Below are 15,261 nucleotides of genomic sequence, written 5' to 3' on the forward strand. Positions count from 1 at the left end.
TACTGAATTATATACATGAACATACTGGATATACTGCTAAACAGTACAGATACACTGCTGAAACAGTGCAGACCGGATTTGTGTACCCAAACCCGTCTTGACCGGCACAAATTAATGTGCACGTCTAACTGCCTCCCCAGCAACGGTACTCACCGGGTAGCACGGAACGGAAGGCCTCGGAACTGAACTGAACTGGACCGGACTGGACTGGACTCGACTCGGAACTTCGGAACCTGGTGGGCCTCTGTATACCTCGGATCTTGCTCTCTCAGCTAGGCTCTGGTCGGGATACTTCGCACTTCTCACCGCCTCGTCTGGGTGTTGATCGCAGCCTCAGTCACCCCCGCTTGGTCGGAGGGAGATACAGGAAATCCTGCGGGTACGCGTTGTTGTCCGTCCGGCTGTGGCAGGAGACCGGGCCTGCAACGCACCTCCGGCGCGTGAGATGAGAAAGTGTCCCTATTCGGGCGCCAATTTATGTGGTAAATATTTAAATTACCTGTACTATTTTTTATGCGGTAAAGTCTAGTAAGAATAACTCAGTCAAAATAAGAGGCAGAATCCGTGGTATTAGAGGTTCTGAAAAGGGCTTTATTCCTTACAAAGGAATTATAGTTCGAACTAGGCAACCATATTCCATCACCACGAAGGTTCAGGAAGGGATCAGCAATACATTATTGACAAGTAAAGATATTTATATGAAAAGCATTACATTAAGACAGATGCAGGAGGCGTAACAGCTGATAATACAGATAATACGACACATACGTAATGAAAATAGGCGTAAACATAGGCGTAAACTAAAAACGTCATTAAACATGATGTCACAGGTGGGTGGATCCATAAAAGAATCCTGCAATGTCAGCAGAAATACTTGGCAGAGATGCGTGCGCAGCCGCATGACATGTGATTGACGTGCAACTAGAGGGTGAAGGGGACTTGACATTTAGCTCTACATGTGGAGACAGAAGTCTGGGGGGTCATGTCAACCTAATCCCAAATCATATCTAATATCTTATGTTTAAAGAACTGTATTATCCAAAAGGAAAGGTCTCTCGGACGGAATCTATTCTATACTGACTGTTAGTGCGTGTACAAGCGTCTAAGTGTCTACATGAGATGCGAGGGGGCAGGAATCCTCCATAGTAACGGGGCTATGAATTACTTGCGTGAGGACAGTGAGGCCTGGCCCTTTGCTCGGTAGCTGGAAGAATGTTTACCTAAACTACTAGACAAGAATGCATCGGATGAGGAGCGGAGCAGATAATCTTGAAGGTGAAATACAGTTTTTTGGCAGGCAACGGGCCGGATCAGGCATTGTTAGCCGCGCAGGGAGTAGGACAAAGTTCATGGATACAGATGCGGGCTCGGACTGGAGCTTTCAGAGGCAGAAAGCAGGAAAAGGCTTGATGGCAGAATTCAGGGCCTACTCGCCTGAATTGTAAAACGTGGAAAGTGAACCACATAAAGTCGGTGGCCTTTCATACTTAGGAACGGAATATCCGACTCATTCATGGCGGATCTGAAAGAGGACATGTTGACGGTGGACGCACATGTATTTGCGTCTTCATAACTAGAACTGGAGGGAACATACATGTACTTGTAGCATGTACATGGAGCCGTTGGGGTCTAAGATAGGGGACATAACTGATCATAAAATTCATATTTCCTCAGAGGGAAGGCTGTGCGTTGAGTGTTTTAACGCAACAATTTGGTGACAAGCAGCGCCCATGTGCATATTTTTCCTCGACCTTAGACCCGGTGGCTAGAGCGTTGCCGAGTTGCTTGAGGGCGACGGCGGCAGCTGCGGCGTCTATTCGACAATCCGCAGGTCTTGTCATGGATAATATGCTCATAGTGATGGTTCCGCATGCAGTTGATACTCTCCTGAATCGTACAAAAACTCAACATCTGACGAGTGCAAGGTTGTCTGGGTACGAGCTGACCCTTTTGGCAAGTCATATACAGATCAAGCGTTGTAATGTACTGAATCCGGCGACATTGTTGCCGAGTAATATGGAATCAGATGATGTACCACCACATGATTGTTATTTACGAACTGAGGAAGAAACAAAGGGTCGTGTGGACCTGAAAAACACTCCTTTGGCAGATCCCGATGGTACTTTGTATGTTGATGGTTCTTGCTTTAAATTGCCGAATGGCGATGTGACGACTGCGTATGCTGTAGTGACGTTGAGCACGGTTGTGGAAACTGCGAGATTGAATCAGAATTCAGCACAAGCGGCAGAGTTGATTGCATTGACAAGGGCATCTGTCTTGTCTAAGGGAAAGCGAGTGAATGTGTTTACCGACAGTCAGTACGCATTCGGCGTTGCGCACAGTTTTGGAAGACTTTGGAGAGAAAGAGGATTTATGACATCGCATGGGACGAAGATCCAACACGGGCAGCTCGTGAATGATCTTTTGGATGCACTTACATTGCCTAAACAAGTGGCGATTGTTAAATATAGTGCACATCGGAAAGTGACGGATGATGTTGGTCGTGGTAATGCATTTGAGGATGAGATTGCTAAGGAAACGGCTAAGAATCTTACAACTCGAATTTACGTGACAAGTTCAGTGAGATGGCCGACGGAAACTGGTATGTGTGAAGACACTGTTGAGAGTGTGAAAGCAATTCAGAACGAGGCAACTGAAGCTGAAAAGATCAAGTGGAAAGAAAGTTCGGGAAGGTTGGATATGCATGGATGTTGGGTTGACTTGACGGAACGTCAGAGGTGGATGTTACCAGATGCGTACGTATTAGCTGTCGTGACGATGGCTCATGGGTTGTCACATATTAGTGCAAAAGGGATATGTAAGTTCTTGTCCCCTGTATGGAAGAATGAGGGTATTACTAAGTGTGCTGAGAGAGTGGTTAAGAATTGCATGGTGTGTTTGATGTACAATCCTGGCAAGGGCACCCCCACTCCACCTGGTCATTTTGCTCCCCCTGTTTGTCCCTTTGAGGTGATCCAACTGGACTTTATCCATATGGAGAGATGCAATAACCTGAAGTATGTTTTGGTTGTGGTTTGTGCGTCCTCTAGATGGATTGAGGCCTATCCTCTTAAGGATAATACTGCCCTGTCCACAGCGAAAATCCTGCTGAAGGAATACTTTCCTAGGTATGGAATGCCACGGATCGTGTGGTCGGATAATGGAAGTGAGTTTGTAGGAAGTGTGATGCAGAGTGTGTGTAAGGGCCTTGGAATCCGTCAAAAATTCCATAGTGCTAATCATCCTCAGGCAGCGGGTTTGGTTGAAGGGTACAATGGTACCCTGAAACTGAAACTTGCAAAAATACAAGCTACCACTGGTCTATCATGGCCTGATGCCTTGCCTCTGGCTCTCCTATCAACCAGGGCGACTGTACACTCTCGAGTAGGGCTTAGCCCATATGAGATTGTGTTCGGCCGCCCTGCAAACATTTGGGGAGTCCCGAGACCTAAGGCCTTTGATAGTCTTGAGTATCCAATGCTAATTGATTACCTTCATGATTTGACCACTAAACTACGGTTGATCCATCAACAGGTCTTTGAAGCTCTACCGGCGCAGACAGAGGGTCCTGGACATCAGCTCCGGCCAGGCGATTGGGTCGTTACCCGAAATTTTGGTCGGAAACGTAACTTGGAGCCAAGATTCGTAGGACCCTTTCAAGTCTTGTTGACAACGAGGACTGCGGTTCGATTGGAGGGCGGGAAGAACTGGGTTCACGCCGGCCACACGAAAAAGGTACCGATCCCCTCACCAACAGACGGTTGGGTGAGAACTGGGATTGCGGCAACGGAAACTGAGACTCCTTTAAATTTTGTGCCGTTTAGTGACGCTCAACCTGTAGGAGATGATTTGTCGCTGCCAAACCCACTTGTGGAGTCATCAGTAGCAGAGAACCCAAGGTCCGACTCGTCGTTCACTTTATCGAACACTGTTGCGCCAGCTGAACAATTGTTTGTAGAGCAAACTCGACCTGGAAGAAGTCGATACTTTCTTCGTTCAAGGACTAATAAAAATTAAGTCGTATATTTTTTTTTTTCCTTTTTCGGTGCTATGAACATTATGGACAATTACATCCTTTCTTTTTGAGTTTTTATGTGTTTTTCACTGCTAAAGAGATTTGTATTAAAACTGAACGTTTTGAGGAAACCCTACCATCCGGGTTACCATAGGGCCGTGCGGGTACTCCTTTCTGTTTAGCAGGTTTCTGACGCTAAGTCGGTTACTTTTGTCGATTCCTGGGAACTCCTGGGGATTGATAATCGCTACTCAGAACGAAGTGCGTCAAGTACGTCACGGACGGTTTGTAGAGGATGGCATTCTCTAAGCTGTTGGAAGTAGAAAGGATGTCGGCGCAGAGATCAGAGTTATATAGGGTTGTACGAACAAAATGTTTTCTGTTTCAGGTATTCCTACTGTTTCTGACTGTATCTGTGCTATTGGTGGGCGGAGTGTATTTTGGAATACAGTTGTTATTGCCTTCTGTTTCACCTACCCTTTCTCCTAAACTAAGCTCCATCACCACTGTTTCCCCACATTCTATTCATCCTTTGCCTCAACACGAACAGGTTAGACGTGCGGAATTTATGAATAACTCCTTCGTTCAACTCCTACATCAGCATCAGTTGGTGATGAATACTACCAACTGTTGGGTGTGTGGGTTAATGCCACATACCATGGATAGGGGTATTCCATATTTGGTCCTTCCTTACAGCTCCCAGGGTTCCGCTCGAGCATTCCAAACTATGTTTCGTAGTGCACTAGATTCCTACCCCAGTCGAGAGCCACGCTCTGTCAATTTTGGTCCCGGTCCGTACCACAAGCCTTTGGCGATAGCGATAGCGGATTTAGATAGAGATGTTTTTGATGCATCGCTTATCCCAGATGAAGAGGTGCAAGCCTATAAGGATCTGAGTGAGGCTGAGTATAGTGTTTCAGTGGGTGATAGACAGCTTAAGAGCTCGTCCCCAATATGGATTGTACCACACCTCGGTAATTTCTGCTTGAAAGGTTTGGGTCGAAATCCGAGAGCACAACTTGGGAACAGTGCTTGTACTGACACGTATGTCCTACCGATGCTCTCTTCCCCTGTTTTCCTGACTGCTAAGGGCACTTATTTCGTATGCTATGAACGCGCATATACATGGTTACCCCGTGATTTTTCGGGTACCTGTTATATTGCGAATCTTTTACCACCGACTTTTACAGTTGCCTCAGACTATCACAAGACTAGAGTTGTGAGAGGCGTTATTAGCAAAGAGGATACTGCCGGTCAAGAAGCAGGAGATTTCTTTAAGGGTTTCCTGCCGTTTTGGGGACCTATGGTTAATAGTAGGAACCTAAGACAGTTGACCCGTGTAGTCGAGTCGACTGCTAATATTACCGCGAGTGCCCTTGGTAACTTAACAGCTAAACTTCAGGCGGATAGACTCATGACGTTGCAGAACCGAATGGTTCTAGACGTCGTTCTTGCAGATAGAGGTGGTGTGTGTAAAGTTATCCATTCGAGCTGTTGCATTTTCATTCCTGACAATGCTCCAACTGTCTACCAAGCCATCTCAAAGTTGCACAAGATTTCCGAGTCCATACATGTGGACGAAGGTAATTGGACACTTCTAGGATGGTTTTGGGGCTTGATATCCACTTGGGGTTGGAAAATTCTGATGATCGTAGGGGTTGTTGTAACGTTTCTATTCACGTGTTGTCTTTGTGTACAGTGTGGTCCTGCCTTATGTGGCCTTTGTGCTACAACGTGTATAAGACGGCCATCTGTTACCAAGGAGACATTGATGAATAGAATGATGTTCCAGCAGCAGGTGAACGATCTGATGAATATTGAAATCGATTCCGATCTTGACTAGTGCTTGCCTACCTGAGGGCAAAAGGAGCGTCTGAGGTTCCGTGTGAGACGGAACGACACTTTTTGAGTGGTGACGAATATGGATGAGTTTGGTGTCTACTAACCGCAAATGACGAGTATAGTGGGTGTACGCAGTTTCGTTACGCAACCACGTATGGTTCGTCTCATTTTTGGGTTTGTTCATCTGAACCCTCGGGTTCCATTTTAGATACGGCATCCATTTTGTTTCTTGCCCTCAAGTAGCCAGCGAACGGACGTTGCCCGCTTCGTGACCCTGGGACTCCCAAGCTTACATGAGGGACACGTGTTTCTTTGAGGGTGACTTTTACGATAAGGGAAATGACACGGCGAAGGCAGATGGCCCCGCTCGAGACTCATCTTGCCGTGCTAGCCTATTGTTTCAGTCATGCATGCATTGAACACGAGGTCTTCGATCCTGTCATCAAGTTTCCTTTATTACTCCCGACACTCTTTTCTAACCTGTTGTGCATCCTTGTCCTTTCTTTGCATCTGTTTTTGTCCCCTCTCCTAATGTGTTTACGGTCAGAATGGAATGTGTTTTATTGCGGGGTAGATATGTTTTTACAGTTGGGAACCGGCAATGCTGCTGTAATTATGTTCCGGCCTCCTGAAACATGAACACGACTCTTTTGAAGTTTATTGTGGGAACTGAGTTGTAACCTTTGTTCGCCATACTGTGCAATGGCAAAAACGTGTATAAAAGGAGCGATCCACTTTTGCAATTTGAAGCAGTCTCCGAGAACCTACACGTTGTGTACTTCTTGTGATTTCTGTATCCCTGCAGTAAATAAACGCTGATCTCTGACGTCGCTGGAAGTGTCCCGTGTCTCTGTGTTTTGTACGCCAGAACAGGTAACCCACGAAGGTTTCAGGTGTTGTCCCCTGGCACCGCTGGGTCTTAGAATAACCCAGTCCTTCATGCTTGCCAATTTTAAAATAGCACTCCTCTTTGGGACATCATGTGGTCCTCTCGCCTTTAACCGTGGAATCAGTTCAACCTTTTCTGAGCCCTTGTCAGTGGTATCTTCATGGGATTTGTGGAGGAATCCTACAGCCGGGGTGTGTGGATAGCCATACTTGGTGTTCTTGTCATATTAAAACATGAACTTGTTTTCTACATTTTACTACATTAATATGAAAAATGCATGTCATAACACATACAGAGCAAACACAAGGAGATGATGGACGGAGTGCTGAAACTTTTCAAACACTCACCCCCAGTTATAGATCTGGGTTGAATCCATCGTCATTCTTTAGCTCACTTTGCCACCCCAGTTCAGACACAGCTATATGCAAATCAGACTTGATCCTGTGCCTCATGGGAACAGTCCAGACTGAACTGCCAAGCCATGTCTTCCCTGGACCGGAAACAAGCCTCCTGGGACTAGTTTCGGGCTAACAGCCCTCATCAGCCAGGCTAGGTTGAATCCAGTCACAGATCTGGGTTGAATCCATCATCATTCTTTAGCTCACAAGACATGGCTTGGCAGTTCGGGCTGGACTGTTCCCAAAGTAAATCCATTTTGCGAGCTGAAAAATCTTTTCTGAATCGTAAAATGGGTTTTGCTAGCCATTCAGAAGTACAATTAGGTGGGAATGTGAAAGCAATGTCCCCTCCTAATTGCAAATTGCGAATCGCAATGGTATAGTACTTATAATGAGTCCATCATATTACCTGCCCATCCACCCTACAGTCTCTAGAAGTGACATCATATGAAACTGAACTACAGAAATCTTTGATACAACGCATGTACTAAATACAGCTCTGAGAGATATTAAAAATTCTGGAAATTAATTCTTCATTTTTATTTGGGAATAAGGTTAGTGTATAGGCTGCTGTTTCTTTTATTATAAATAATGGCCATATGTTTCAGACATTGTCCCCAATAGCAGTTTTTGGATGTTGCTCTGCTTAGGTAATTATTACTAAATATCTTACACATATGGCATCTTATATTTCGTTTTTGCCTGTAATAAAAGCAAACATTGGCAAAACCAAAATTTCTCCTCATCGCAAAGGCCTGATAAACAAAACCAATTCCTAGATGACCACTGACACATGTATTGGAATATACATGCATGTGTGCATCAAAATTATTGCTCCTGGTTTTATGGTATTTTCTTTTTAACATTTCCGTCTCTATTTATCCATATTTATTTTTTTGCCCTTTTATTGGTATTTATCCATATTTATTTTAGGTTTTGAGAATAAATGGAGTCATAAAAGAGTATATTTCCACATTTATTTAACTGATAAACATTCACTCGTACTTTGATGCCTATCGCGTTTTCGAAAAATTAAGCAGAAAAATTTAACAAACCACTACACCGACAGGTAAATATTAGTAATATACAAATATATGTTAACATATGCCTGTTTTTAAAGGAATCACACCTTGTTTTTATGTCCTCATGCTGTCTATCTGCTTAATAGTTGGTCTGGAATTCATGAAGGACAACAAGGTGAGTCACTCACAAGAAGCACAATATTCTGCATTTTTCTGCCTATTAAAAATGCATACAAACAGGAAATAGATTGTTTTCTGTCTGCATTTTGTCTGTAAAAATGGAAAACAGGAAGCCATGGTCATAATACATACGAGCGAATTAATAGTGATGCATGGTGGCCATTTTTAATTTCACTTGGCAGGCAGCCATGTTGGACTGGTAAGTTAGAAAGAAAAAATGTGCATAATCACTAATAAAGGAAGCAAACATCCCAGCAGCATTTAGCAGTGGTTGGGCCCTTATAGAACAAAAAATTAAAAATACAAAACATATACAACAAAATATCAAATGAACAGGGAGTGTCCAGGATCAGAGGAGGAGAGTAGAAATAATGTACTCAGGGAGGCAGATATACAAGTGGGGGAGAGCACATAAGCGCGCCGATGGAGTGCTAAATGGACACTTTAAAAAAATCCCCATCGAGGCAGCAGTGGAAAGATATACCTCATCAAATCAATATACTGTGTACTGTGAAACTGAAAAACTGCTTGGTGGGATAAACACAAGGAAAGGGAGGAAAGCCATCAATTCAAAAACAGACACCTCAATTAGATAACAAAGCCATTCAATCATGAAGCAAGAGGCTGGCACAAAGCACTAAGTAAATGTGTAAGGCATCTTTTCTTACCTTTTTGGTGCAACCGAACATGGATTTGGCCACTGCATCTCCTTCCTGCAGGCTTCAACTCGCGCCTTGGCCTTCTTTCCTCCAGCACGCCACTGTGATCTTGGCTTCCATATTTTTCCCTAAAATGCACGTCGGCTCACTCAGTAGCATGCATAGCATTAAGGAGTTATTCATGCCGTCTTAGTGGTGACTCAGCATGCAGGAAAAAAGACACTTTCCATGGAATATTTCAAAGATATATTAGGAAATATACCCAGTATTATCTTTTGTTTTTTGCCCTTATACATAATATTTTGGTTATTTATGTTGGCATCCCAATCCAAGATGTTCGAACCACCTCCTGAATGGTGTCACATCATGTTGAGCACTATAAAAGGGGAGTCCATCTTGAGTCCAGTTGTGTTGAATTGTTTCTGCATCATTGTTCCCTCACTGAACTCCAGTTCCTTTTGTTCTCTTTCTTTTAGACTTGCTGTGTGGCCTGGTCATCTGGAAGGTTTTCTCTGGTCTCCAGTTTTTTCCTTCGTGCTGGAATTATTTTCTGGAGCATTGCCAGACTTCTAGTTACAATCTGGCATCTGGTTTGTAGATGCAGCCTTTTATCTCCAGAGTCAGTCTCTGAGATAGAAGTCTGCATCTACAAACCAAGAAGACACTCCAAGCATCACCTTAAAGTCCAGCTCTTGCCAATATGCTATGTTTTGAAAAAAGTAGGCCTTGTCAACAGACAGCTAAAGCTGCCTGTATCCAACAGCTAACAATCTTCAACTCTTATTTTGTCTCATATTTTGATCCAAATAAATATTGGCATATATAAATTGACTCCAGATACATGACTTGCTATGAGGGAAAAGTATATTTCTGAATTATTATAGTTTGTGGAACATGTAAGACTGTGTTGTTTTGATTTAACTATTAACTTGGAAATCTCAGAAACATTGTTGAATCTGTGTACTGACAAAACTGGAAACTATTAATTCATGTAAAGTGTAAACATTACAAATACTAACAAGACAAGCTCCACATGTCATAGTTCTGTCTGTGATAGGAAAAATGTTTTACATTGCAATCCAGGATCGAAAAAAGGAAGCACAATAAAAATAAATTAATGTTTCATTTTCTGTTGGACTAGGTTTCAGTGATCCATACTGCATGCTTGGAATAATGATCATGCAAAATTCAAAAGAGACAGAAGAAAAGAAAGAAAGAAAGTTTAGCTTCAGAAAGAAGAAGGAAAAGGTAGAGAAGAGGTCCAGCATAAGAGAAGTGTTGCCTGCTAAGTACATCCAGGTTACCGAGGTCAAGAGCAATACTCTCAATCCAGTCTGGAAGGAAAACTTTAATTTGTAAGTATTCAAACATATTAGAGATTTTTATATATTACATGTGCTGGGTTAAATGTTTCTGCTTCAAGGACAGAAATCTATATATTATTTACCGGTTGTTACATTAAATCCTATTCTATCTCATTGCATTCCTTACTAATGACGTGAGCACATCTCTCAGAAAGGAACCAGGATTTGATGAAATACTCTTTCATCCTGTTGCAACGAGATTCTAAAAGCTCATATATTGTACACTAGGAAGAAAGAGAACTGTTCCATGATAGTACAGTTTCATGAAAGTGAATATTTTCGGTGAAAAATTATAATGCATGATTATTACTTATAGATAGAAGAGAGCGAAGGAGTAAGGGTTATAGTATAAGCAACACCTTCTGTAAAATGTAAGACTTGTTCAGGAGTGTTCAGTGTTCTATTAGTTAAACCGTTATAGTTGTAATAATCAGGGAACAGAGGGGTTTCCTTCACCATCCCATCTCTATGGTGAAGGTAAACCAATTGGTGAATTCTCCTCAGGATTTATAACTTCCTATAGAAATCTGAGAATTTTTCAGTGCATGCAACTCTAGATCAGTCTCTTTTATACTTTATTTGCAGTGCAGCATGCTATTTTCAGATTTGTAGACATTTAAGCTATAAGCCTTGAACAGGATTCCTGCCATACTTCTGGGTCCAGCTTAGAGTCTTTGTATAGCAGAATAGCTGTTATGTATGTATTAATCTATTGCATTAAGGCTTTTGGGTTTCATTTTTGGTTCTTGTCAATCATCTGAGCCAGCTGCCAGAGACCGAGGTCCTTTGTTCACATTTGTATCCTGCCTAACACTGGAATAAATTCCATATATTTTGATTTCCACTGGCCACTCTGCGTTCAAAGGTAATCTTGGCTTAAACTAAACGCAAAAACTGATTGTTATAAGAAAAAAAATACAAATGATATAGTGAAATTAATCAAATCTAAAAGTATTTTATTCAACTCTAACAAGAATGTGATAAATTGCAGCATGCAGCATGGCCAGGCTATCTTCATATGATTCTCCAGTCAACTGGCTTGAACTATTTCAACGAGTCAACTAGTTTTGGAAATTGTTGCCAGCATTAGATAATTGAATTGTGAGAAATGTGGGGTGTTGCTCCCAACTCCCACAGGAAATGGGAAACCAAAGAAGGAAAAAGAAGGAAACATTTTTTTTATTGAAGGGCAGAGAGGGAAAATAGGAGAAAAGAAAGCAAAGAAATAATAAAACAATTTGCAGAGAGATAAACTAAAAATGTGTTCGAGATATTCATGAATTCCTTTTTTTAATTTTATGTAGGAGTTATTCTCTTCCCATTTGTCTCCAATTCCTGGATTCCGAATTAGATATTTGTAATTGAGACACAGACATCTACTATATTGATACTGAGTAGCTCTTCAGGAAAATGATCCACTTACTAATAAATTCAACTAAAATGTTTTTAATCAAGTCAATCTTCTAATTAACATGAGGGCTGAGCTACTCTGCTTGTTGGTTATAAGCAAATCTCACCTAATAATTTGAAAGCATATTGAAAATAATGAACACTTTTTCAAAGCTTTTCTGTGCCTGAGAATGCACAGTTCTAGCAAGACATTGACTGGCTTTACAAACCAGTGACATTTCTACTAAGCTGCATTTACCTACACATGCTTTAGAACTGAAATTTCAAACTGACAATATTTTCACGTTGCCAGGAGCCTTCTACTATAAAGTTGACCAAACATCACTTTTTTAAGTAACTTTTAGATCTCACAGTCTCCCAACGTTGACAGCAGCTTTATACGAACTTCATATTCTTTATCTCCATGTTGCTATTGCTGAATCTAGATGAGCACAAAAAGCACTGTCCAACCCAAAAAAATTAACTCCCCATATCAAATATCAATTCAGCATCATATCAAATAACATTTTATAATATTCGAATGCTTCCAAGCATCCGTATTATTCAGATATTTTGTGAGTCAAAGCCACCCTTTTCTTTGAATATTTCTTCCCAGTATAACACCATTCCATGCTTTGTCTAACTCCTAACCTCATGGCCTTACTTGATTCACAACCAATATCTATGTTTATTCTCTATGTGTTAGTTGCATGTACTGTGCTGCTGTAAGGAACTTGTATGGAGTATGTCTCCCTATTTTGGGTAGGTTAGTGAAATTATCTAATTTTAAAATATGTATTTCTGGAAAGTGCAATCCAAAGTACTACTAATCAGAAGACCGCTCTAGTTAGGATTTCCAAAATAGAATACAGTGAGGAGCACTTCCTTCTTACAAGGGCTGTAAAATAAATCAAATTAAATGTTCACAATTTAATCTAATGGAGTGTGTAACCATTATTAGTGACAAGATTCAGGAAACTAACTCTTTAGCTCCTTGGCTGCTGCATTGAAAGAAAATCCTATAAAATTATTCAGCACATTTACAGGCTAACCTTTTGTATCATATTACCGCTTCTGTACAAGTGAAAATGAAAGTCTGAAGCACCACTTTTAGAAGATTTAGATCCCTTGAAAGGACCCAAAGAGCCACATAGACGTCCCTTTTCTGTCATGTATCCATTGATGTTTGTGCAAGAATTAGGCACTCTTTTATCATCTCAAGATGGCCAAAATGGAAACATTTTAAAGCTGGAAGGGCAGGAGAAGACTTGCAACTGGAAAAACACATTGCGAAAGAAGATTGACTAACCAAAAATTCACCATTAACTTTCCCCCAAAGTAATACTATAGAGAAAACAATGGTCTTTCTCTCTCAGAAAAATCTATTCAAAACTAAGGAGTCCACACCTCTTGGCATTAATTCTAGGACCTACTAGGGGTGCTAAATGAAGATGGTTTGGGGGTTATTCAAGAAACCCCTCCCAGCTTCTACTATGTATATGAGATGTTTATAAGTCAATGTCCCAGACAAATGCTTATCTTTAAATGTCTGCAAAAGGTCTTGATATCAGACAACAATGAATAGCTGTCTACTAGACCATGCCTCTGGGATATTTTGGGGTATAAAGCAATGCACAGCATACCATCTGTGGTTCAATACAGAATCAATGACACATTGAGCTATTTTGATATTTTCTCACCTTTGACATAATAGGCATAGGACCAGATATACAAAGCTTTTTTTGTTCGCAAATGGCCCGATTCTGGGAATTGGGCCATTCACGAATGAAAAAAGGCATTTATCAATGTACAAAGGCCCAATTTGCGATTTGATAACCTGATACCGAATCACAAATTGGGTTTGCGATTCAATATTAGTTAGGGGCTTGTTTAGGGCATCCCTTCCTGATACCAAAATGCGGTCGCAAAGCATTCTCATTTTACCAACTACTTCAAGTAGGTGGTAACCCATTCGCAAATTGGAAGGGGTTCCCAAGAGATCCCTTCCTCTTTGTGAGTGTTTGTAGTACATTTATTAAGAGCAGGCAGTGGTCCCACGGACCACTGCCTGCTCTTAAAAAAATTAAAAGAAAACTTAAAATGTTTCTTTTTGAAATGCATCCTGTTTTCCTTTAAGAAAATGGGCTGCATTTAAAAAAGAATTGCTATATTGAAAAGCAATCATAGACATGGTGGTCTGCTGACCCCAACAGGCCACCATCCCTGTAATGTTTGGGAATCCCAATGGGTCGCAAACCCAGACACACCTCATGAATATTAATGAGGCCAGTCTATTTGCTACCCACTGGGTATCGCAAAATGTGTCAAAGACACATTTGTACATTGGTGTTTGTACATTGGCAACAGCTTGCCTCTCTCTCTGCATAAAGAACAGGATCTGTAAAAATCACTTTAAATTTCTCTTATATTTCGGGGTAAAACACAATAGACCATTTAACCACTTTTGCAAGTACAGTAACTGGGGATTTTATTTAGATTTGGTACCAACCTCAACACAATATTGTAAATTTACAAATGACTATGTTTTCTTTTATTAAACACATTGATACCAAATGAGGATTCATCTTTATACAAATCCACACTTATACTTGGTGATTTGCTATTACTAAGGATAATCCAACAGCACGCTTTTTCGTGTTGTTTTGCTTGACTCAGTTTATAAGTACTTAGCATGTATGCACCACAATAATAAAGAGCTTTTTCACTCACCAAAACACTCAGCTTTATATGCTATGTGGATTTATTACATTAAGGGATATATTTTGCTTGCCGTAGACCTACTAATGTTCAGGTTAGATTGACACAAAGCTTTTATGTTTTATTTATAATGCACATACTCATATATGTCATGTTCCATACTCCTCTATGCTATAAGACATCACATGTTACCAGCTGCCTTTTTATTTTTTTTAAATAACATATAACATATTAAAAAATAATTGACTCTATGTCTCACAAAATGTTGACTGACAGTTCTTAAAAACAATCACTTTTATCAGTGGTAATAGCAAGTTATTCTTTATTTAATGGTGAAATAGGAGTAATAACAATAAATTTTCAGGTTTCCATGTTGTAACATCATATCTACAGTGGCACATTCCCTTTCACTGCTGCCCTATACATATATTAACAAGCATTGCAAGGGGCACTTGTGGAAAAACAAGAGTCAACTTAGAACAGGACCAATTACCCCTCATTTCTGCAAAGAAATGCTCAATACAAGCTCTTGTTTCGAACGGTAATTGTCTTTACTCTTAGTTCATATTTCCTCTTACATAATATTAATCATTTTGGCATCCAAGGCTCTCTCCCACTTATCTTTTGGAAAACTATAGTTATGTGATGCACACACACAGTTTGCACAACATTACATTGCAGATTATTTGTTGGTTAAGAATAACAGATTTTTACTTACAAAGAATCTCTTGGTGCTGTAGAGACCTTTCTTTGGCTACTAAAACATTGCTAGCTGTGCCTATCAT

General features: G+C 40.9%; 1 protein-coding gene across 2 annotated transcripts in view; it reads left to right on the plus strand.

The window, feature by feature from the left end:
- Positions 1-15,261, plus strand: part of BAIAP3 (BAI1 associated protein 3) — a 1,035,958-nt gene that overhangs the window by 736,979 nt on the left and 283,718 nt on the right. For both annotated transcript variants that reach the window (XM_085629280.1, XM_085629278.1), the window contains exon 8: positions 10,147-10,360. In XM_085629280.1, coding sequence (XP_085485406.1) covers positions 10,147-10,360 — 214 coding nt within the window. The remainder of the gene's footprint in view (positions 1-10,146; positions 10,361-15,261) is intronic.

Source organism: Triturus cristatus, chromosome 10 (assembly GCF_964204655.1).
Source record: "Triturus cristatus chromosome 10, aTriCri1.1, whole genome shotgun sequence".
Classification (NCBI taxonomy): Eukaryota; Metazoa; Chordata; class Amphibia; order Caudata; family Salamandridae; genus Triturus; species Triturus cristatus.